At 51.9% G+C, this 23,613-nt stretch overlaps 7 protein-coding genes across 7 annotated transcripts; 5 read left to right on the top strand and 2 right to left on the bottom strand.

Moving 5' to 3' along the window:
* Positions 1–488: 488 nt before the first annotated feature.
* ALTATR162_LOCUS9999 (uncharacterized protein) lies at positions 489–4,723 on the top strand (the record flags this gene model as incomplete). The annotated part of the gene is made up of 4 exons (XM_043317635.1): positions 489–785; positions 838–904; positions 958–4,272; positions 4,323–4,723. 4 exons carry the CDS (start codon positions 489–491, stop codon positions 4,721–4,723), a joined length of 4,080 nt encoding a protein of 1,359 aa, XP_043173570.1.
* Positions 4,724–6,301: 1,578 nt separating this feature from the next.
* On the top strand, positions 6,302–7,864 carry ALTATR162_LOCUS9998 (uncharacterized protein; the record flags this gene model as incomplete). The annotated part of the gene is made up of 4 exons (XM_043317634.1): positions 6,302–6,506; positions 6,619–6,767; positions 6,818–7,223; positions 7,272–7,864. The coding sequence occupies 4 exons, from the start codon at positions 6,302–6,304 to the stop codon at positions 7,862–7,864; spliced, it is 1,353 nt and encodes a 450-aa protein (XP_043173569.1).
* Positions 7,865–8,863: 999 nt separating this feature from the next.
* ALTATR162_LOCUS9997 (uncharacterized protein) lies at positions 8,864–10,905 on the top strand (the record flags this gene model as incomplete). Its single annotated transcript, XM_043317633.1, has 2 exons — positions 8,864–9,192; positions 9,243–10,905. 2 exons carry the CDS (start codon positions 8,864–8,866, stop codon positions 10,903–10,905), a joined length of 1,992 nt encoding a protein of 663 aa, XP_043173568.1.
* A 199-nt stretch (positions 10,906–11,104) lies between these two features.
* On the bottom strand, positions 11,105–12,049 carry ALTATR162_LOCUS9996 (uncharacterized protein; the record flags this gene model as incomplete). Its single annotated transcript, XM_043317632.1, has 1 exon — positions 11,105–12,049. One exon carries the CDS (start codon positions 12,047–12,049, stop codon positions 11,105–11,107), a length of 945 nt encoding a protein of 314 aa, XP_043173567.1.
* A 704-nt stretch (positions 12,050–12,753) lies between these two features.
* Positions 12,754–13,578, top strand: ALTATR162_LOCUS9995 (uncharacterized protein; the record flags this gene model as incomplete). The annotated part of the gene is made up of 3 exons (XM_043317631.1): positions 12,754–12,880; positions 12,964–13,352; positions 13,429–13,578. 3 exons carry the CDS (start codon positions 12,754–12,756, stop codon positions 13,576–13,578), a joined length of 666 nt encoding a protein of 221 aa, XP_043173566.1.
* A 1,298-nt stretch (positions 13,579–14,876) lies between these two features.
* Positions 14,877–16,148, top strand: ALTATR162_LOCUS9994 (uncharacterized protein; the record flags this gene model as incomplete). Its single annotated transcript, XM_043317630.1, has 1 exon — positions 14,877–16,148. The coding sequence occupies one exon, from the start codon at positions 14,877–14,879 to the stop codon at positions 16,146–16,148; it is 1,272 nt and encodes a 423-aa protein (XP_043173565.1).
* Positions 16,149–19,164: 3,016 nt separating this feature from the next.
* ALTATR162_LOCUS9993 (uncharacterized protein) lies at positions 19,165–21,327 on the bottom strand (the record flags this gene model as incomplete). Its single annotated transcript, XM_043317629.1, has 1 exon — positions 19,165–21,327. One exon carries the CDS (start codon positions 21,325–21,327, stop codon positions 19,165–19,167), a length of 2,163 nt encoding a protein of 720 aa, XP_043173564.1.
* Between the last annotated feature and the right edge of the window lie 2,286 nt (positions 21,328–23,613).

Genomic DNA, 23,613 nt, shown 5'->3' with positions numbered 1-23,613 from the left:
GTACCATGTTTCACTGGGAGGTATTTTCCGTTCTCTAGTACAGCCATGAATGCTCAGGAGAACATCCGTGGCTGGGATTTGATAACGGTAGCGCTTGTTAACAACTGTAACGAATATGATAAATGAGATACGAAATACAAACATAAATCAATTGACTGTTCTGCTCGAAGTGATTGGAGGAAGCATGGTGATTTGATCCGAACGGACTACAATGCCAATGCTTCTGCGTAAGGGAAAGAGAAGGATGGCGGTGAGGGGATTGCGTTATGGCGGATGAGAAAGTGTTGATGGGTGAATGGGTGTACGCGAATCTCAGCATGTATATCGTGTTGCAGGGAGTATGCGCTACTAGCGCTTTAGCGTGATCCCTGTCATCAAAGCTTCCGACGCATTCTTAGTTGTCAATCACTAACAACACAGCGACGAGCCAACACCATCACCGGCGCGCTCTATCGCGTTTCCAATCACCCACTAATACCTTTTTCATCATGTTTTCGCCGGAGGCATCTATCGTGAGCGCGCGTTCCATGCGCAATCCTCGACGCCGCCAGCGCATCGACTCGGACGGGACTCAGCAGCAACAACGAAGCCGCAAGCGAAGCAAACTTAATGACGAAACGTTTAAAGACCCAAACGACGCCCATATCAACGGAAATGGAAGTGCCTTGATGAATGGCCATGCAGTGCAGAGTGTGGACAACTCTGTTGTCTTGGTGGACATGCCCGTTCGCGAGAAGAAGTCAGCGCCGAAGCGCGCGCCCAAGGAGGACACCGGCACATACCTTGTGGGTATATATGCATCTGAACTACTTGGTCGCTGCTAACATGAAACTACAGACCAAGAACGCAAACTACAATGTCAAGAAACTGCCTGGGTTTCCGTCAGCGCTGCTCCGCCCATCGAGTACGCCTCAACGTCACCCAACTCGATGCGCGCTTGCTAACATACATCACCAGCTCCGATATATGCAACTGCCCTCCCGTCCGCCGGCCTCGCGCTTGCCCTGACCTCAGACCGCGCCCTTGTATGGGACTACAGCGCCCCCAACGGTCCCACAAAGGTTGTCTCTTTAAATCTGAACTTCGGCCTGCGACAAGGTGAGCCTCTTCCGCTAGGCGCAATCGTTCCCAACGGCCCTACCAACGACTACGGTATCGTCGCGCTCGCGCCTTCGACAGGCAAGATCAGCTTCTGGGAGAACATCGACAGCGCAGACACTCGAAGCCTCTACCCCCAGCGCCAGCAGGGAGTAGAGGGCTTTGTGAAGTTGTATTCTGGAGAAACCATAACCGGTCTGGTCGATGTGGAGCACGCGGGCTACGTCCTAGTATTCAGCAGCGGTAGACTCGCCCAGTTGACCCTGCGCGATTCCCAGGGCAGACCAAGCGTTGCGATAACCGTTTTAAGCGCACCAAATGGCTCGGGAGGTAGCTTCTTCAGCTTCAAAGGCCTTCTGGGAGGATCGATCCGGAAGACCATCGCCTCAGTCAAGGCCCGGACATCGCAGTCTAAGGGCCACATGGAGGTCATCTCGGCAACGCGAAACGGTCTCTTTCAGACCTGGGACTTGAGCTGGTCAGGACAAAACAACCACCAACGAGACGTAGACGTACACGATGCAATCCTCTCGGCAGTTCAAGCAGACACCGTTCCAGAAGTACGAAACCAGCAGGATGTACAAGTGCTGGATTTTGCCATTATGGAACAACAGCAGGGCCAGGATGCTGTAAACCTTCTCGTCCTAGTTGCACTGTCCGGTCGAGACTCGTTGGACTACTTCCTACTGGAGGTGGATCTGTCAAGGACTGCTGGCATGATCAGCAGGGCGATACCGGTCCGTAACTTCCACCAGAACCAGTTACCTAAGGAGCCTACCGGAACGCTTCTCCTGCCACAGCCTGGACACACAGCATACGTCCAGTTTCCAGGAGCTGTGTTCGTCGCATCCCTCGCGCAACCAGAAGAAAGCCCTGAGGCACAGCTACTTGCAGATTCGGGACGTTCTAGTTTGCCCTTCCAGGATACCGTCTACTTCCGCCCAGAGGTGACACTCGCAGGCAACGCCCTAGAGAACTCATTACGCAAGGACAGGAAATCGACTGCTCTGATCTTCGTCCAACAGTTCGGCCTTTTACAGATCAGCGCATTGCCACCTACAACAAATGACCAAGACAGGGAGCGCGTCAAGGTTACCGCACGCAGCAAACTGGAGCAAGCCACATTCTTCAGTACGATCCCCGCGAATATCATAGACTTCTCTGTGAAGTCGCGCTTTTCCTTTGCTGAAGAGGAGACTGCGGAAGCTGCCCTTGAAATTAGCGCCGGCATCTTAAGCTCGTCATACGACTACCTCGAGAAGGGTGTTTCAAATCTGGATAGTCAATTCCAGCAACGCTCGTTCGCTCTCCGGACCTTGATCTCTCAACTACAGACCGAATATCCTCCCGTAGACTTCCAGACAAGGTGGCGGCTGTTGTGGCATGCAGAGAAGCTTGCGGCTTCACACAAGCTATGGCTCTGGTACCAAGATAAGCTGCAGGACCAACAGGCTCATCCGGACGCCTACCCCGAGAAGATTTTGATGGGCGATATCGTCAGAGCCTTGAATGAACGCTATAAGACCGCCATCGACTCCGAGCTCGGCGAGAATGACACCATTAGACAGTTCTTCGTCAAGGATGTCGACAGTCTCCACACCCTAATACCTTGGGGCTGGTTCTACTTGCGGACCTTCTATATGAAGGAAGGACTAAAACAAACGCCATCCATCATGCAGAGGCTTAGTGAGGGCACTGATGTCATGCTTGTCGCTTTGGAAACAGCGTTCGAATTCCGGCAAGCAAACGTAGAGGTATATGGTCTCGAACCCGATTGTCTGGACAACAGCATCCTTAAGTCGGCATATGGCTACGACATGCTACCTCAGTTCTGGACCTCATCTCACAACATTGTCAGCTCGATCCGTAGCCTCATTGATGTTGGACGCAACCTTGCGGTGGACAACTATGAGGAAGGCTATCAAGAAATCCTGGCGCAGAAGATCGGCAAAGACAACCCACGTTTAGTGAAGCTAGGATGCCAGACTCACATCGAACGGTTCCAGTGGGCTCTCGCACAGAGCGATGAAAAGACACGAGCCATGGGTCGCAGTCTCAAGGACGAGTGGAACAATAATGTTCGACCATCCCACATCATGGGTTTGATGGAAATTGGACTTCCTACGGAAGGAATGGAGCTTGCTGAGCAGTACCGCGACATGTCCACACTTGTCAATCTAATTTGGGAAGAGTCGAACTGGCTCGAGACCGAGAAGGCGAACACTCGCAGCAAAATGGAGCAGGCCGAGAGCACAGTCAAGCTGAACAGGATAAAAGAGCGCATTGCACGCTACTTTGAGGTCTACGGCGATGAATGGGCTGGAGCTTTCTACTCAAAGTACATCAACGAGAACCAAGCAGGACAGCTCTTCATGAAGGAGTATCTCAACCAACCAGCGCTCACCAAGTTCTTAAGAGCAGAGCCCTCGCGTGCCCGGCTCGGATGGATTAACGAAGTTTGTGGTGAGAAGGATTATGAGGCTGCTGCTGAACTCCTCTTTGAGGCTGGCTCTAAACAGGAGACTAATGCCTGGTGTCAGCGCGTTGAGCTCTCCATGGCCAAGCTCGCTCTGCTTTGCAAGCAGGAAGCGAAGCACGGCGATGACCAACCGGTGGTTGATCCGCGCAGAGAGAAGACCAAGGCATTGAAGATGCGTGAGGCCATGTACCAGAGCATTGATCAACAACTGGAGTACACAAAGATCCAGGAAGAGGTCTATGAGCGGCTACTGCCCATCATCACTGGTGCTCTAGACGAAGACTCTGCCGTGGAACTCCTTATGGCTGAATTCGGACAGGGCCGTCTGAAGGATCGACCGGCACACCAGGCTATTCTCAAAGAGGGCTTCGAGAACCTGGTCCACCACAAGGTCATCGACCCCGCGCTCATGATTGACATACTTACTCTCATGAATGCAGATGACAGCGAGGAAGGTATTACTTTGCTTGGAAATGATGAGTTCATCTACGCTTTCAGGGTCCTGCTTGTTAACTGGAACAACATCCACCGGACGACTCGTGATGGCCTGCTCAAGCTTTTCTGGAAGCGATTGTGCATCAAGGACAACTGGACTGTGATCAACAACACCAAGGAGGTTACCGATGCTAAGATCAACGATGTGTTGCAAGGTACAACCATGGCATGGACATTCCGGACCTTGAGCGGCATGTGCAGTAAGTTGATGTCTACCACCAGATATTGGTCAATCACTAACATGTTGCAGTCGACAACCCTTTCGTTAGGACTCTATGGCCTAAGAACCTTCGGGATCTTCTAGGCGCAGGAGGAACACACGGAGAGCTATGTGTTCGCTTCGCTGCCGAAGATCTTCGCAATCCGATCATCAAGGACAATCTCCTGGACGACGACATCCTTCGCGAGCAGGTCAACAAGAACAGGCTCACGGATTGGTTCAAGGCAGCTTGGACAGCGGGCAAGACGATGTACGCACGCGAGCTGAAGCAACAGGGCAAGCCCACTCCCCAGGATGTGCCCGTAGCCCCTCAAATTGCGGGGGAAGATGGGGAGGACGGGGCAGACCAGGATGCTGCTGGGTCTGAGACGTTTGATGGCGACGACGAGAGCGCACAGCAGGACCAAGACGTGGTGATGCAGGATTCATGAGAAGTCGTGGTCGTATTCGGTTTTTTATCGGGCGCAGTGCATCAAGGGCATTCAGGACAGGCGCGCATCAAGCATGGGGCACGGCGTTTCAAAACCTGTACTGTGCAGACGCGAACAGCGTTTATTTTCTTTTTTATCATCAAGTGTATTTGTAGCAATGGGTTTCAAGGTTTCCCGACGACAGGCGTCATATGTCCTCACCACGTCAGCGCATGACTAGAGCAGGATGATAGAGTTGGCACCAAATGTACAAAGAGTCACTATTTGGGTAATGCATGAACTGGTAGGGAGAAACATGAATAGTGTCATGCATAACCGCATATCGGCAAGGGTCTCGACTGTGTTCTGTGGAGTCAAGCGACGACAAGCGTTCATTTGCGCGGTGGATACCCAGCCGTGTCAGGGAACCGAGTGTGGCGCGAGCGAGAGGGTGCGGATGTGGACGCGCACCAATGGCTGACTCGGTAACAGCCGTTGGATGACTTGGAGGCCGGTTTGTGAAAAAAGTGGTGCCGCGAGTTGAGATGAGAGGCGGTAGATGGGTGCAGATAACATGTCAAGAGGCATGCATTTGGATTGCTTCTTCCGTGTCGCACCAAAACCGTTGGCCATGTCGTGAGGCGAGCGAAGCCACCGAATTGACGTAGGCGGCATGCATGAACAGCAGGAGGCACAGCAGCGGTGAGGCTGGACAAAACACACGACACGCAAATACATCCTAGTTGGGAGTGATACAGCATCTACAGCAGCAAAGATCGTCACGTGTGTTGAGTTCGCTGTCGATGCACGATGCGATGGCGATGACGGAAGACAGAGACTTCTCTGCGCTCGATTGCAATCCGTGATTCCGCTGACCAGGCTTCCCCTTCGCGCACACGCGTTTGTTGGCTGGGAAAGGATGTATCGAATTTCCGAGGGCGTCCCAGGGCTGCTTTTGCTCGGAGGATGGGCTAGTTTTGGTGTGGACTGTGCTGCAGGTACAACAACAAGTGACGGCTCAGTGGGGAAAGGACAACGTCTGCGCCGCGAGGGGGGAGGGGGGGAAGATGAATGAATAAACAATTGAACCGCTGCATTGAGACTTGCGCCCACGATGACGGCCAGCGTGCACCTGTTGGCCTCTATGCAGCCGAGTGTAAATAGCTCAGTCGTTGCAGTCCCGTGCTCACAGTGAATTGGGTGCTACTAACAGTCTAGCGAAGAGTCGGTTGATAGGTTGCTAGTGCACGCCCCATGCCCAGTCGCTCCTTCCCCTTCTCCACGCCTTTTCCGCGTCGAGAGTCGGTCGCTCTTTCTTCACTATACGTCCCTGTCCTACGTCCCTTTCTCTGACCTCTCCGTCCCCTCGCAGCTGCTTCGTTGCAGCACAAGTCGCTTCCGACTCGACTTCGACCAGCCCATCTCAGGAACGCCGAGTCGCGTTCTTCGCCCGTTGCATAGCCCCCAAGCCTCGTTACCGGAGTACGGCTGCGGCCCTGTCTCGCTGCTGTCACAACCACCAAGCCACGCACCCTCCCTACCACTACCCGTCTATTACACTCTCTTCACACCACCCTTAATCACGACGCAATCAACGCAATGGCGAGCGGCAGTACGAGCTCCAACGTCGTCGGCGTGCACTACCGCGTCGGCAAGAAGATCGGCGAGGGCAGCTTCGGCGTCATCTTCGAGGGCACCAACCTGCTCAACCAGCAGCAGGTCGCCATCAAGTTTGAGCCGCGAAAGAGCGATGCTCCTCAATTGCGCGATGAGTACCGCACATACAAGATCCTCGTGGGCTGCCGTGAGTGCTGACTTTCTTCCCCCTTTACCGCTTGTTTTGCTCAACCTTATCAACACCAACTCTATATATACACGCGTACTTGAACATGGACTGAGTGACTAACCATGTGCAGCCGGGATTCCTAATGTCTATTATTTCGGCCAAGAAGGCCTCCACAACATTCTCGTCATCGACCTTCTCGGCCCCAGCTTGGAGGACCTGTTCGACCACTGCAACAGGAAGTTCTCCATCAAGACTGTTGTCATGGTAGCCAAGCAGATGGTATGTCCCAACAGCATCGTCGCACCCTCGCCTACTTACACTGCATCTAGCTGTCACGAGTTCAGACCATCCACGAGAAGAACCTCATCTACCGCGACATCAAACCCGACAACTTCCTCATCGGCCGCCCGGGCTCCAAGAGCGCCAATGTCATCCATGTCGTCGACTTCGGTATGGCGAAGCAGTACCGTGACCCCAAGACAAAGCAGCACATCCCGTACAGGGAACGCAAGTCGCTTTCTGGTACCGCTCGTTACATGAGTATCAACACCCATCTTGGGCGCGAGCAATCCCGTCGCGACGATCTCGAGGCTCTCGGTCACGTTTTCATGTACTTCCTGCGAGGTGGACTACCATGGCAAGGTCTCAAGGCTGCCACCAACAAGCAGAAGTACGAGAAGATTGGCGAGAAGAAGCAGACAACCCCCATCAAGGACTTGTGCGATGGCTTCCCTGGTACGTTGACTGTATCCACCGCTTTTTGTACTTGCTAACAATACGCAGAGGAATTCAACAAGTACCTCAGCTACGTCCGTAACCTCGGCTTTGAGGACACACCCGACTACGACTACCTACGCGAGCTGTTCACTCAGGCTCTCAAGAGCACTGGAGAGGTCGAGGACGGCGAGTACGACTGGATGAAGTTGAACAACGGCAAGGGCTGGGAGGTCCTCAAGTCGCACCCGGCGGCTGTGCAGGCGATGCACCACTCCAACGCCAACCCCAACTCGTCCATGGCTGTGAACATGCAAGGCCAGCAACACAGGCAACAAAAGACACACTTGCCTATTGACCATCACCGTCTCAACGAGCCTCTGCCGAAGCCCGGAGCGACCCGCGCTCAACCCGGACGAAGCCCACGGGAGAACATGAACCGTGATTCGCAGGTGAAGCGGAAGAGCATGGGCGAGCTTGCACCACCTGAGGGTGCCTCGACGCAGGCCCAGTTCCAACACAGCCAGCCCAACCTGGCTCAGAACAACCGCGTTGCTCCTGCTAGCAGTCCGAACCCGCAACAATCGAGGCAACAGTCAGCCGAAAAGCCCAGCTTCATGCAAAAATTGGCGAATGCCCTTTGCTGCGGCGCCAGCAAGTAGTAATCGCGGACCTCAAGCTTGGTTTTCTTCCCTTTGCGTTGCATCACGGAGTCCGTTCTTTGAGCGATAGTGTTCCCTGGGTCACGTTTTCTTCCTGTATAGGTATCTTGTAATGATTGATAGACGGGATCGAAAATCTTCTTCCACGGTAATAGTTACGACGACCGATCGACCGAACCGCCTCCCACACCAGCCTGAAATCCTCATCAGCGCCGAAAAACATCATCATCACCATCTCCTTCACCTCTGCGCTCCCGCGTTGTTGCGAGACTACATCAGCTGGCAGTACATGTGGGAGTGATTTCCATTGGGCGCTTGCGGCGTTGCGGTGTGCTTGGGGAGGCTCGCACTTTGTGGCATCTCATTTTCATCATTCATTTTGGCACGAGGAAAATATAGCATGTAAAGGAGTCTCTTCTGAAGGCGCGGCCGAGGCCTAGTGTATGGCGTGTACAGGGCGACAGACGGGGCCTCGCTTTAGTTCAGGTAGAGTAGTTGTGCGAATAGACGCACTCACTACACCGAAATTTCATTTTTGTACTTTAGTGACGATTGCCATACTCAGTATGATGTCTAGATGTCTTTGTCTTGGGCGGCATCGATCTAGCGTCGAGCGAGCTAGATCGCTGCTACCCAGTGATCACTTGCAAGGGAGCTATGGCCTCTTTGCGTATGCGATTGGAAGGTGCCGTAACAGCGGCAATCCATGACTCCATAGCTGTGCGTACCTATAGCGCAAGAACTTGACTTGTAGCCTGGTTAGTCTTGAATCTCTTCGAAACACTTCGCGCATTCTTTTGAATAAGTTTACCTGCCCATTTTGATTTTTTTTTCTCCGACATATCGATATTCCCACACGTGAGGTACCCGCGCAGGGTCCAACGCGACTTCCCAACAACGAAATTAAGCTCGTCCACTCAGCCCGGGGCCTGCGAATCCATCACCCGCACCCTCTCCTACTACCGGCTCATCGATCAGCGGCGCCTTGCGAAAGTTGCGATGGCGTCGGGACGCGATGTGCGCGATATGCTCGGGCTGCCTGCTGCCGGCGGTGATGCGCCAAAGGCAGTAGGTCCAGCAGCAGTGGCGGCGCAGACACAGAAGCGGTCAAAGCCTGCAGGAGGGAGCAGGAAGATACGTACGTTTGGCAGTCCTTACGTCTTTCCTTGGGAAATCGTCAAAAGGTCGAGACTGACTCTCATTCGACCAGAGGGCGTTGCGCGCGAGGTTGCTGCGCTATATGGCGAACGACCGCCGCCTGTCGCCGTCTACGAGGAGAAGAAGGCGTATCGGGCGAAGAGACAGAGCACAGGGCCGGCGAAGAGATGGTACGTAAGGGTGACGGGCCTGGGGAAGATTGGCTAATTCGCGACTTTAGGATACAACAGCCGTTCACCAATCCAGCGCGCAACGATGGCCTCGTCCTAAAGCATTGGCGGCGCAAGCCCATGGCCGCACCACCCGTACAAGAAGCCGACGACGCGACCATGCAGGAAAGCGACACAGGCGACAACTACCTTGAATTGTGCGCCGACTATGCCAAATACGACATCAAAGTAGACATGCCGGGCTTCACAGACGAGGAATACGACCAGTACCTACGGAGCGATGACTGGAGTCGAGAGGAAACAGACTACCTTTTTGACGTAGTAAGGGACTATTCGTATCGCTGGCCTGTGATATGGGACCGCTACGACTACAAGCCATCCCAACCACACTCGCCAGAAACCGCCAACGGCGAGGACCAAGCACTGGCCACGATGCCCTTTGCGCCGTCCAAGAAGCGGTCACTAGAGGATCTCAAGGCACGATTCTACGATATCTCAGCCAAGCTCATGAAGCAACGCATACCAGAAGTCTCAATGGACGCCGACCAGTACAGCCTGTACGAGATGCTCACAAAGTTCGACCCGGTCATGGAACGGAATCGAAAGATGTTGGCTACGGCGCTCATCAACCGGACAATGGACGAGGTCAAAGAGGAGGAGTTTCTGCTTACAGAGCTTCAACGCATCAATATGGCAGCAAATCGACTCGATGCCGAGCGCGAAGAACTGCGGGCACGATTGGACGCACCACCGCAGAACCAGGCGGTCTCCGCAGGATTACAAGCCTTTACATCATCGCAAGCCCTCCAAGCTCTCTTTCAGCAGCTGTTCCAGCAGGATCGCAGTAAGAAACGTGCTTCAGGCGGTGGAACAGGACCTGGCCGCCTCAGCCTCTCCGCGAACGACATGGTACACACCCCCGGCTCGGCACAACAACAACTCTCAGCAGCGAATCGACGGCAAAGCATGGCACAAAATCAACAACCAATCGCCCAGACACCTGTCAAGCACCTCTCTCCACACCAAGAATATCGCTTTAACGTATCAACACACGACAGGCTTACCTCGGGTGTTACGTTTGGCTCCGACAAGCTCCTTAAGATGCGACAAGCAAAGAGTAACGTTCAGACTCAAAAGATTGGGCAAATGCTCGCAGCATTGGGTGTCAGTGACATTGTCAGCATACCAACGAGTAAAGTTGGTGAGGTCTTTGAGAATCTCGTTACGAAAGTCAGCAAGTTACTGGACGTACGCAAGGTTCGCGAGAAGGAGGAGGGAGAGTGCAAGGTTCTGCTTGCTATGAAGGCTCGGCGAAACGAGGGTGGTGAAGCAGGAGAGGAAGGTCAACCGAAACACGAAGTCCCCGACTCCCAACAAACGCCGGGCGGAGAGGTCGATGCCGATGGAGAGAATGATGATGATGAAGACGAGGACGATGTCAACAAAAACTACGGGGACGATGCCGAGGCGAATAGGGACGATCAGGAAGATGAGAACGACGGTGATAACCCCGATGACGACGCTGAAGGTGAAGAAGATGAGGGTGGCTTCAATGGAGAAGAGGATGATGGGGATATGGATGCAGAGGGTGAGGACGATAGTAAACAGCAGTCGAGAGCGACTAGTCAAGGTGCATCAGGGCAGGGCCATAAGAGAAGTGCTAGTGTATTCTCTCAGGGCAGCGAGATTAGCAGTAAAAGGGCGAGGAAGTGAGTACTTGACTGGAAGTTTGATTTCTGTTTTTGCTAGCATAGCGATGGCGTTGGATGGCAAGGGAAAAGAGTTGGGGATATGATATTGGACTGGATATCTATCAGCATCAGCATTGGTATTGTTATCAACAATGCACTATCCGTCATATACGCACGAATGTACAACATTTTCCTACCTCATCCATTGTTCGTGTCGAATCTTAAATTTTCGCCTTCGCTTCTCCCTCCTGCTCCAACCTTGCAAACAGCGGCGCATTTCTTCCCCCACGAAACAACTCCAACATCTCCTTGCCCATCCATGCCTCCCTACTCTTCGCCAGCCCCCTTTCTAAATCCGCGAATCGATCCGCCTGAACAAAGATGCCGGCGCCATTCGCCTTGACTCCCTCATTTAACAACCAACACACCGCCAAAGCAACAGCCTCCGGTCTGTTGATGGGCACACCCGCCTTTGCCATCTCCCTCGCATACACATCTGGCTTCATAGCCAAAACGCTGTTATTCGCCGTCAAAATAGGCGTAACTGTTATCGCAGGCGCAACAACAGAAATACTAATGTCCAGCTTCGCACATTCTTGCTTCAATGCCCGCATCAGGCCCACAACACCGTGTTTGGCCGCAGAATACAACGGCGCGCCTGCTGAAGCTAGATATCCAGCCAGACTGGCTGTTAGTACTATTGAACCACCTTGTTTTCCGTTCTTCCGCAGGTAGTAGATGGCGAGTTTTGTGGTATCGGCCGCAGCATCCATGTCCAGAGTCAGCGTACGGCGGTCTGGTTCAGCGAGTTTCCCATCGCTGTCAAGCCTGTCGTCGAAGAATTGGTCGCCTTGTTCGGCGATTCCGGCGTTGACGAAGACGCAGTCTATGCGGCCGAAGCGCGTGTATGCTGCTTCGAAACCGGCGCGTTGCGAGGCCCAGGAGGTGATGTTGCACTCGTGGAACAGCAGGTTCGAGGAGGAGTGGGTGAAGGACTTGGGTGGGGGTTGCAGGTCGAGGAGGACGAGGTTGTGGGAGGGGTTTAGGGTAGAGAGGAGGGTTGCTGTTGCGAGACCTATGCCGGAGGATCCTCCTGTTATGAGGATGGTTTTTGGTGTTGATTTTAGAGTGTGGAGAGCGGATATTGAGGGTGAGAAAAGGGCCATGTTTGGTAGTAGTGGCAGACTTGAACTGACTGCTCGTATGGAGATGGATGCAGTTTTGACGGAGGAAACAGTTGAGTGGTGGCAAGGTGTCTTATAGACTCATGAAGAAAATGGTGAGTTTGAAAGAGAGAGGTTGAGCTTGTTGATTTAGTCAAAAAGCTGCAGACGATTTGTTTACCTAGGTTATATGTTGTAGTTGCGGGGTTGGCCTCGGAGGTGCCTTGAACGAGTATACTACTTGTATAATCGCCGCTGACTCGACTACAAGAGGCGAGGATAGACGTAGGTGAGCTTATATCTATCTAGCGGTATGTAGCAAGGAACTATATCCTTTTTCGCGCGCAATAATGAGAGTACCTAGATACCGTCGTTCTGTCATTGGCATTCTTAGCAGCCTTTGTTAGTTCCTAGACCGAACATCAAACCCTCATTCCTCTCTTGGAATAAAGGTCCTATTCAATTAGCGCAAAACCGAAAACCCAAGGATAGTAAACATCCTTGAGTAAAGTTGGTGCGTGGTGTCTAGTCCCAACACGCCAAAGAAGGGAGCAACGCACGTGTCGGAGGTCTAACCGCTTTCGGAACGTACACCTGGAGTTTCGCGATCTCGAGCATTCGAGCTTCAAGATTCCCAAGTGATCAGCTCACCCAACACTCGACTCCGCGCTACAACCAGTCCTTCGCGGGGTAATACAATCGCAGATATGTGGAAACCAACACTACTGCTCGCCGCTGCGCTGGCGGTCCCGTCACAAGCGCTGCACTTCTTCATGGACGGTGCGGTCCAGAAGTGCTTCTACGAGGAATTGCCCAAGGATACACTAGTTGTTGGTACGAAACGTTCTCACCAATGAGTCTCTTGGACGAGGGGCATCTTGGGGTCACAGCTGAAGGACCACAACTAACACCACCAGGCCACTACCACGCTGAAGCATGGGACGACGCAACCAAATCCTACCAAACCAAGCCCGACGTCGGCGTCTTCGTTACCGTAGAAGAGACATTCGACAACAACCACCGTATCGTTGCCCAACGAGGTACATCTGAGGGTCGCTTCACCTTCAGCGCTGCCGACAGCGGTCAACATAGGATCTGTGTTACACCCCAGAACGTGCCGAGCAGCGGCGGTGGATGGCTGAGCTCAGGTGTACATGGCACAGTCAAGTTCACCTTGGACATGGCGATTGGCGAGACGAGCAGGATCGAGAGCACAGACAAGGACAAGGTCGAGACGCTGGTGCAGAAGGTCAAAGACCTGAACTCGAGGTTGCAAGACGTCCGGAGGGAACAGGTCTTTCAAAGAGTACGTTTTGGCGCCCTCAATACTGCTGCAGGGGTAGATTGTATATGTAGAAACCGCTGGCTAACACTTTTTGCAGGAGCGCGAAGCCGAATTCCGCGATCAGTCCGAGCACACCAACTCTCGCGTCGTCCGCTGGACACTTATTCAGCTTGTTATTCTCGGTGTTACATGCGTCTGGCAACTATCGCACCTGCGAGCTTTCTTCATCAAGCAGAAGCTTACCTAGAGTCGTCGACATGACAGATATGTTTCGTTTCTGGCGCGCGCAAAGACATGATGAGATATTGGGAAGAAAAGGCATACTTTATCTGATTCAGTGAAACGCTCTTGCATTTGTATTGTAGGATATGGCGTTAGAATAACGGGTCGGTGGGGGGTTCGCCTTTGTGAATTCGAATGAAGCATGGCATCACACAAAGCATGTGTTGAGTAGGTGTGCGCTTTTGTTGTCTACTTGTTTCGTTAGTTCTCGTGCATACTCAGTCCAAGTATATGCGGGAGGAGAGCACCTGCAGGAGCATCTCCAGCACTACTGAGAGGAAGTGGGGGGTGTAACAGTTGTTTGAGATAGTCAGAAGTGCTGGTGTGTACGAATCAATACCGACAGTTTACCATACCGACAGCGTGTTTAGTACCGGCACATTACCATACCGGCAGATTATCTACTACTAAAATGTTTTAGTATGGACAGTGGTTCACGCCTGACAGATTACTATACCGACTGAGTCAGTACCTACATCTTACCATACCGACAAGCTATTCACGCCCGGCAGCTTACCATACCGACATCTTTCACTACCAACAAATAATTCAGTACCGACAAGTTTTACTATCAACATCGGTTTCAATATCGGCAGATCTTGTCGATAAGAGATTACCATACCGGCAATCTGATTCAACCCCGACACACCACCATCCATTATAAGTACTGTCAACGGCCTAACCCTAGCAACAATTACTGTCGGAATCAATTAGCATCGACGAACCAACCCTTGACTTGAGCAGACTATACATCAGCAAAACTACTGAATATTGTCGCTGGTGTCGGTTCACAATAGGCATTGACGATACTCACTGTACTATATATATCACACCAAACACTACTGTGGCAGTGTCAACGGAGTACTGGGTAGCAAGGTCTTTCCTGAAACCGTTTTCCCGATCCTTATCTACTGCAGGCTTGCGTACGCTCTGCCCCTTTCCAGCCTCGCGGTTCAGCCTCGCTCCTTCCAAAATCAGACCAATCGCAGAGCTTAGTAGGTACCTAGTTGCTATTGATCCAAGGCTCACATTCCTTCCTTTAGCCTAGTACGATTGCTGATAATGCAAGAATAGTGTTTTTCAATCAACTTGTGCGACAATAAGCAGCCCGCGAATGTGAAGTGCTGTTGACGAGAGCACGTTGTGTTGTAACCAGCCTGAGGATGAAAACCATAGGGGTACCATAAATAGGCTTACTGGGCGCACAATTGCGTTTTTTAGTCTACCCTGAGTCAAATATCTGCACATAGGGAGATAGTACGCATGAACTCGACACTGGTTCATGGCTGGGTTGCTTCGCCAAATGAACGCGGGACCATCGACATCATCTGGAGCTGCGTTATCACTGTGTTCTTATGCGGTTGGTCTGTCTTATTCCTAAACGTACCCGACAAGCATGACTTCTGGTCATATATGTCGACAAAGTCATCATGGGTTGCCTTTACCATCTTTTTTCCAGAGATCCTTGCATCGTTCGCCCAGGTCCAGTATCTCTCCGCACGACATTCAGTGTCCAAGTTTCGCGAACTTGGATATCGCGATTGGTCTATGACACACGCTTTTTTCGCCGATATGGGTGGCATCGTGCTTGACCCTCCGGACTATCCGCCATTTCCTGTCAGCGCCCACCAGGTTCACTACCTTGTAGAGCACGGCTTCATCGATTTTCCCAGGATCCACCGCAATACCATACAGGACAAGAACAAAGCAGACGCTTTCGTTCGTGTCCTCATATCCATCCAGATACTCTGGTTTGGCCTTCAGTGCATCGGTCGTGCTATTCAACATTTGAATGTCTCGATGCTCGAGATCGATGTCATTGCTATTGTGCTTTGCACGTTTCCAACGTTCTACTTCTGGTTTCACAAGCCTTTGGACGTTGATACAACGGTGACTCTGTATCTTGGAGGATCGCTTCAACTGAGGGATGTACTGGCATTAGCAGGCAAAGCAGCCGAGCGACCTTTCAAACTCACTCCGCTCGACTTTATCAACCCGCCTCCTGATCGTTACCAAATCCTTGATCCCATCATGTGGGGCTTTGAACATTTATTTCGACTCGGTACTGATTCCAAATATGTACCAATCACACGGTTCAAAAACACCTCGCGTATGAATCCTGGAAAAGTGACCATATCTGAGGCGATAGTTTCGACAGTCATATCTCTGACCTTCATCTTAATACACTTGGTCGTGTGGAACTTCAGCTTTCCAACTCCATTGGAGCGAGATCTCTCGCGTAGTGCCTGTCTACTACTTATCGGTTGTGGTTTCTCCTTCGGCAACCTCGGGCTCCTTATGAACTGGCAATTATCCAACCTTTGTCGTCTATCCAAAATTCCACAAGTCGATACTGTTACGCAATTCTTGTACCAGATACATCCATTCTTTCAGTACACCCTCACTGTGACCCACTTTGGGGCATATGGAATTGCGCGGCTGTTTATCATTGTAGAAGGATTTGCTAGTCTCAGAGCGCTTCCTGCGAGCAGTTTTCGTAACGTGGAATGGGTTGATTTGATTCCTTATATATAGGAAATTTTCATGAGGCTCCACATCATGACGATGCCGTATCTTGATCACAGCTATTATATATCGTCAGTGGGGAGCTCACTTTCCGAACGTGGGAAACGTGCTACCAAAGACGATGTACAACGTCAGGACCCGCGATGATGTCAAGGACGAAACGCCGCTCAGGATGGATCTTCAGTCTCTAAGTACTGTTGATAATTTTTAATGGTAGTAGAGTACTCTCGGATGCGATGTATATGTAGCAAGATTCAAGAGTAACATGTTTAGCCTGAGAGACCAGAAGTTTGTAAGACCCCACGACGACCAGATTAGAACAGTGACATATCAAGAAACCTGTAACAGAAACGAATCATGTATGCTGCTAGCAACCTTGGTGGAATCACAGCCTGCACAATGCCTCCAACTTCTCGTCGGCGTGCACGACTCACTTGTCATAGAACGTCGTTCACTACAGCCCGAAGACTCACCATCGCGATTAATCCCCTCCATTATCAGATCATCCAACTTTTTTCTACCATACCACATGCGCGTGATATACTCCTACCGCGGAACGACCACTCACCGCACATCCAACAGTCACCGCTTGAGCCAATCACCTTCTCAACCACAAACGAGCATCGCATCATGATCGACAGACCCTAACGCGACAATTCCCTTTTAGTGACTTCACTATTTCTTCACGTCAACGGAACCTCACGCTTAAATTCGTAGCGACAAATGAAGCCAAGAAAGACTTGCGCCGCGGAAGGTCGGATGGATATACATCTCAATTGTGGATAACGGTCGTCATTCGCGCGGATCTGGGAAAGTGTATCCGGACGGCATTCGCCGACGGTCTTCAAGCGTGTACCGTGTAAGAAGGGAAAAGCCATGTAGCTATCATTGGGCGAGTAGGTAATGTTTTCATCATGGCCGACGTCGAGAAGCCATCAGCAGGTTGCACGAAACCGTTCCTGTCAAGTTTCCCCGTAACTGACGTCGGCTGAAACCTTGGCATTGAACCGGATTTCCACCGAACTCTATATGCAAGAACAACGACAATAGCTCTTCCTGTCAGCCGCAGATGGGTAGCGATGATGCGAACTTGAGTTTCCAAAACAAGCCAATGAAACTCTATTGTGTCTTCGGATGTCGTTTCTGTGAAAACTGCAACTGTACCGTTGTTATCGATAGAAACGCACAGCGCGATCCCCAGCGCTCTTTTCAGCCCTACATGACGCCATGCACTCATGCCGCATCGGCGGCGGTTCCCCATCATGCTAAACCCACATAACGTCCGTCCCACATCTGTCTCGTTTCCCACAGGACAGCAGCAGGGCAGGGCCCTGCAACGCACCTCTCGTTCGTGCAAGCCAGATCCGACATTTTTCGGTGGAGCTATGTATTGGTTCACACTTCACCTTAGTGAAAGTGTACCGAGGAGAGACCACGCCATTATGCAAACCCTATGCTGCCCAATATGCAGGCTGTCAAATTTGGTATTGGTGCTTTTAGTGAATGATGGCGAGTATCACAATGGTATCACTAATATGTCAATGTCCGCGTTTTCACCAGCGGGCATCACGCAACCATGGAATCATGGATGTAACGTTGCTGCATTCGTCCACACACCTGGGCACACACACACATCCATCGCTATTCCCGAGCCTCGGCCCGATCAAACCCTTTGCTTCTGCTTTGAAATCCGACATCCTCGTCGACATTGTGGAAAGAAAAAACGAAGGCTTCTAGAACGAACACTTGTCCCATTTTGATAGGAGATGTGTGGAGATGCATGCATGGAAACAGAGAGGCTGAGGCTGAGGCTGTGTTGTGTATTACTACTGCACCCCACTAGCATGGCCCGCGGACGGGTGGCACCGGGGCCCAGATTTCGCGGCGCACTCCCCCTTATGCGCAGTTCAGCCCACGTTTGTGCGTCCTCTTCGCGGTAAATCGGATGCGTTGGTCGGAAGTTGATAGCAAGCATTAGAGTGCTGACAGCCGTAGAAACTAGTGCTGCCTGGGCGGCTGTGTGTGCTTTTGTATGCAGTATGCATAGCCGACGATGTTACACTCTAGATTCAGCCTCTTTACCTCCGTGTAAGAATTGTTGGAGTGGTGTCAGCTTGGATGGTTCATGCTGCAGTGTAAGGAAACGTACGATACTTGCAGTAAGTGGTAGAGTGATGCATTCTGGTTCAGACCGGCGTTGCCGTTGGTGTGTACAGTGTGCATAGAGCAAGTGGTAGCTAGACATGCACATCGAGTTGACGACAATGAACAACTCTTCACTAAGTAGACATGATCATAAACCTGGAAGTGGAAGATTATTTAATGCTGGTATTACCTCGGGGTATCATTGCTAGCTACAATACACATAATACATCCATTCATTTTTTTTCCCGTCCGCTTGCTGTCATGAGGTTGCTGAGAACAATGAAAATGAAGAATTGGCTCCGACAATTTGAGGAATAGTGAAGTGTTGTACAGCATTAATAGTGCTCCAAATCGAGCTAGGTATATCGAGAATAATGGAAATCTAAACTCAAGCATAACCAAAGCTCACTAGAGCTAGCGATGCCATCTATGGAAATCATCGCTTTTTTGCGCACATACAAAAGCCATCTCTTTCATCAAATCGTCGTCCTATGCGCCCGCGTGTTGGACGCTGAAAAGTCATGCTCGCAAAAGTGTACTAGAAGAATGAAGAGGAATACTGTACAGTAGAAAGGAAAGGCCCAAAACGCCGAATGATTCAGTTCGAGCCAGCGACAACTGAATGCGACGCAACCAGGCGCGTAGCCAAATGTGAGAAACGCGGGAATAAGCACTACTCTTGGCTGTGTCTAAGACAACGAAAACGCCCTTATTGTCGAAGTCCAGATCTGCAAGGAAGAATCTTCGTGCGTCGCATTCATTCCGTGAAGTGGTCACCTGCATGTCATAGAACAATCGCGGCTGTTCTGGAATGTGCGCCACGGAGATGCAAGGGCACGACCTCCGCGGGAGTCGGTCAACACCGCGCATCAGGTTATGCTCAGTCGTGGTTACCACCACGCCTGCGGTGCTTTCCGGGGAAGTCGACCTCAGGATGCACCACGCGCATGTGGCGTGTCAATGCGTCGTTGCGCGAGAAAGTCTTTTCCTCAACGCAAAGTGCGCATCGGACCTTTTGCTTGCGCGCGTTGTGTATCGTGTCCTCATGACGAGTGAGGTCATAAGGGCGGGAAAATACAGTGTTGCAAGGTTTGCCGGTCGTGGGGTTGATGCGCTCACACTTGTGGGGTCCCGCTTGCGAATTACGCTCCAAGATAGCCGCCGACGTCATAGCGGTGCTGAGATTAGCACTTCGATGACCCTCACGCTTATGCTTCTGAAGCTTTTGTGGGGTCTCGAAACGCTGGGAGCAGCCATGATACGTGCATGAGTAGGTACCAGACTCGGCAGTCGTAGATGTTGGCTTTGTCATGTAGCGGTCGGACAGGACATTATTTTGGCTGCCGTTTGGTGGCTCAGCTTCGCTGGCACTTGACTCCATTGATGTCAAATGTGCAGGGAACTCGGGTGTCTGGTCGACGGCGGACGACATGGTGTTGGGTGTTGATCGGTACTGAGATGGTGCGTTCATAGGCAGATTGTGCATATTTCCTATTGATGGTGTGGCGAAGTTGAAGCTGGACGACTGTTGTAATGATGGAGCGGTGGCAGTGGAGAAGTTGGCTGAGAATTGTGGTGTTGCCCAACTGTCGCGACTGTAGGACTGTGATGATGATGGTGCATCGAAGCTGGATTGGGTAGTGGTCCTATATTGGTCGCCACCGTTGTATTGGCCGTCGTACTCGCTAGCGCCACTGTCCGGGAACAAGGGAACTTTGGAATCTTCGTCGGATTCCCGGAAGTCCAGCAGGGCGTCCTTGGGCGAGATGGTCTTTGGCTCTGAATCATCGCTCGGCTGCATCTGGGACTTCATAGCGTAAGCCGCATCAGCCTGGCGGTTCTGCTCACGTGTCGCAACAGCAGTGTTCATGGGCGAGTTGAACGTGTTGCTAGGCTGACGGTAAGGTGAGCTCTTGCGGAAGGGTGAGTCACTTCTTGAGGCGGTGCTGCTTGGCGACTGTGAGCGCGCGTACTGTGCTGCCTGTAGAGCGCGCTGCACACTCTCGTTGGCGTTGCTCCGGTATGGCGAGAGCAACGACGACTGTGCTGGCTTTGACTGCGATACTGATTGGGAAGCGCTGGGCTCGTAGAAGCCAGTGTCGGCAGCAATGTCGGTGTATGTCCTTTCAAACTTGGGCACGGGGCGTATGTCTGGTTCATCGTAAGCACAGAATTGGTTAAAGAGCCAGGAGTCTATCCTGCAGAGGTTCTCACCATTCGCAGGCATCTTAAAGTCCATCTCGTCCTGTCCTGTGTGTGGCGTAGCAGGAGAGTCGTGTCCGTAACTCGAGACTGACTGCCCGGTGGAGTGCGCGTAGTCTGGTACGTCATCACTTTGGTCCATGAGCGCTTGCTTCATCGACATGTGTGCAGACATGGTGTGATCCATGTTGACCGAGTTTGTAGGGAAGTTGCTGCTGAAGTTGTTGCCGTTCATAAACGAATCCTGAGTAGGTGTTTGTGAGGGTGTAGGAAGATGGTTCTGGAACGATCTTAAGAATATGTCAGCCATGTTCAATGAGTCAGCCAGCGCAGTCTCGTGCGAAGGCGAATACTCGGAGCGAGCTACATACTGGTAGGCTGCCGAAGGTCCAACGGCCTGGTATTGCGAGGCACTTGAGCCTATAGAGGACGATGATGAGGCGCGCTGGTGGCCGCGGTTCTGTTTCTGCGAAGGTGTCTGAAGAGATTGACCTTGCACATTACCGTAGTTGTTCCAGGACTCGAGTCCAGTGCTGGTGTTGTTGGTCGAGAGCATAGGTGGTTGTGCGAAGCCTTGGGGAAGCTGCGGTGTTGGCGTCGACTGTTGAATTCGGATAGCCGGATTCGCGAAATCAGGGTATGCGCTCGTCATGTACGAGTTGGGTGCACTGCCAGATGAAGTGCCGTAAGGTTGCTGAGACTCGAGGTAGTCGTTGAGGAGCTTCTGGTCGTAGAGGTGTTGTGCGGCGAATTGCTGGGGTAGTTGCTGATAGGAAGGATGTGAAGATGGTGGTGACGGTATGGTTGAAAGGTGGTGACGTTGTGTGGGTAGCGCTAACATAATGGTCGGGAGGAAAAGCAAGGGACCAGCGCGGGTGGCAAGTTGCTTTATACTAGTGGGCTACCGGCCGATGACTCGGGTAGTCTTCGCCGATTTGAGTGAAAGACCACTTGATGAGGTGATCTAGGGCAGCAGTCGGTGGAAGACTATCGAATACTGCTTCGTTTGCGTCGGCTATGCTCGGATTATCGGAATTAAGCGTCTTCGTGTGTGTCGTAAGAGATTGTAAATTGCTGAGCGATAGTTTAAACGACTAGGGCTGCTTAGAGTACGCGGATTCGGTTTCCTTTCATACTTCATCCTATGACGCAACCCAGGTGTGTGGCTTACAGGGGTGTATACACTAAGGATACGCCAACGCGCAGAAGCGGCGCGATCGACACCACCCTCACACACCCTGCATACGGCCGCCGCGGGCCCTGTCCGACCGAAGGCTGTGCAAACCCCGACAGACGAGATTCTACCATACAGAGTTTTCCACATGCATCGGATAGCAGCCGAGATGGCTTCCCTCAACGTCCATGAGTCGCTCCCAAAATACCGAGCAATCGCTTGTAAGCATCCAGGCGATCTCTGCAGGCATACACTCCACGTGAAACGGAGCCCTGTGAACCGAACCGTTACTCATCGATGTGGCCGTCCACTTAGTGTACAGTTGGCGTGTAGGTTGTAGAGCATTGTGCGACGGACGATTTCCAGACGTCCGGCTATGGTGATACCGCCGTGTATGGTCCAACGGCTGGCCGCTCCTTCTCGCTGGGCCTACGATGTTCCGAGATGGGCTGAGCAGCATCGTTTACATGCCGAGCTACTCGACAGTGCATACTGGATTACGAATACTACTAGATAGCAGAGATGGAGTACGCGAAGGCACCAGCCACACCTCTGGCCAGCGTCCATAGTGGTCACATGTTCGTCCGCGTGACTCACAGACAGTCACTGACATGTGAGCATTGGCCTCAAGACCACGATACGATACTGCTTTCAGCTTGTATCTGCTGGCACGTGAGACGATGTAGTCTCGTTTGGAGATAACCGTCAATAGCCTACCCCATACTCTGTACTATTGATAGCTGGATCTGGTGGCCAAACGGCTCCCGAGGACCACTGTACTGGCTAGCACAATGCACATCTCTTGATAAGATGCTGAAACTGGAGATCGATCCACGAACCAATAGACTGGGATACGCACATACCAGCTGCAATGCTACTAGATCAGGTCTGACTACCATCTATCCTGCAGATGGAATCTACACTTCCGCTTCGGCACTGGCAGCATCCTCTACTCAACAACGGCACTGCCGTGCGACATCCCTACAGGTCGCGTACAGCCAAGATTACACAAGGAAAACTCTTCACTGAGACTCTCCCTGCGCATGTGTGCTGAAAAAACGACATATGCAACGTGTTGCAAGCATCTTGTGGAGTCGCATAGCAACCCTAAACCAACGTGGCATCGCATCGAAGGCCTCGAACGGGCAAGATCGGTGGAGAAGGTCGGAAATGCAGGGTCTATCGCATCACCGTGTGGCAGTGCAGCCTTATGCACGGACGACACCTAGGTGTAACTGCCCCGGGTTCTCCGAGAGATCTGGACCCCTTATTCGCCCAATCAAGGCACTAGCCACATTTCTAAGCCAGTGCGCTGCAACCCGAGGCTTCTGTAGCATTCTGCAGCCACATTCCGAATACTTTTTCATCTTTGACATTCCATACTGATGCCGAATGTTTTACCCTTCCTATCGCTTTCGTGTTGCGTCCTCCTCCGTCGGACCGAACGAATGCTGTTTTCTCGCTTAAAATGATAATGACATCATTTCCCCATCCCTCGCACTCCATCCAAAACGACTGCCGTGCAGAACTCTTGCTTTACGCTTCTATTTTTGCGAAGCAATACGTCCCCAATGAATATCCTTTCCCTGACGTCTTAGTCCATATCCTGCTGGTCATTGAAACTGCCCATCACTTCTCGAAGGTCGCTCGATGCGGTCATCGATCGCCAACGGCTGAGCGGGCACCATCCCTAGCCCCTCTGCCCGCCAATCCGCGAGCGTGGGATGATGAGACCCTGCGTCGGCTTGATTTTGACAAAGTTTCTGCCGGTCCACCTGCTTCCAACGGAAACATGACTGTCGATCATGACGCCTGAGGCATGATAGTCGCGTGTTTTACCCCCTCCACTCATAACGCAGTTGTGACCTACCAGATGCACCGATCAATATACATCTTCAGTTATGGAAATTAATGCTGGCTCAAGGATTTCTATTACTATTCTCTTATCAATAC

The sequence above is a fragment of the Alternaria atra genome (genome assembly GCF_907166805.1).
Source record: "Alternaria atra isolate CS162 genome assembly, contig: 32, whole genome shotgun sequence".
Lineage (NCBI taxonomy): Eukaryota > Fungi > Ascomycota > Dothideomycetes > Pleosporales > Pleosporaceae > Alternaria > Alternaria atra.
This window is presented reverse-complemented; position numbering and strand designations above follow the sequence as displayed.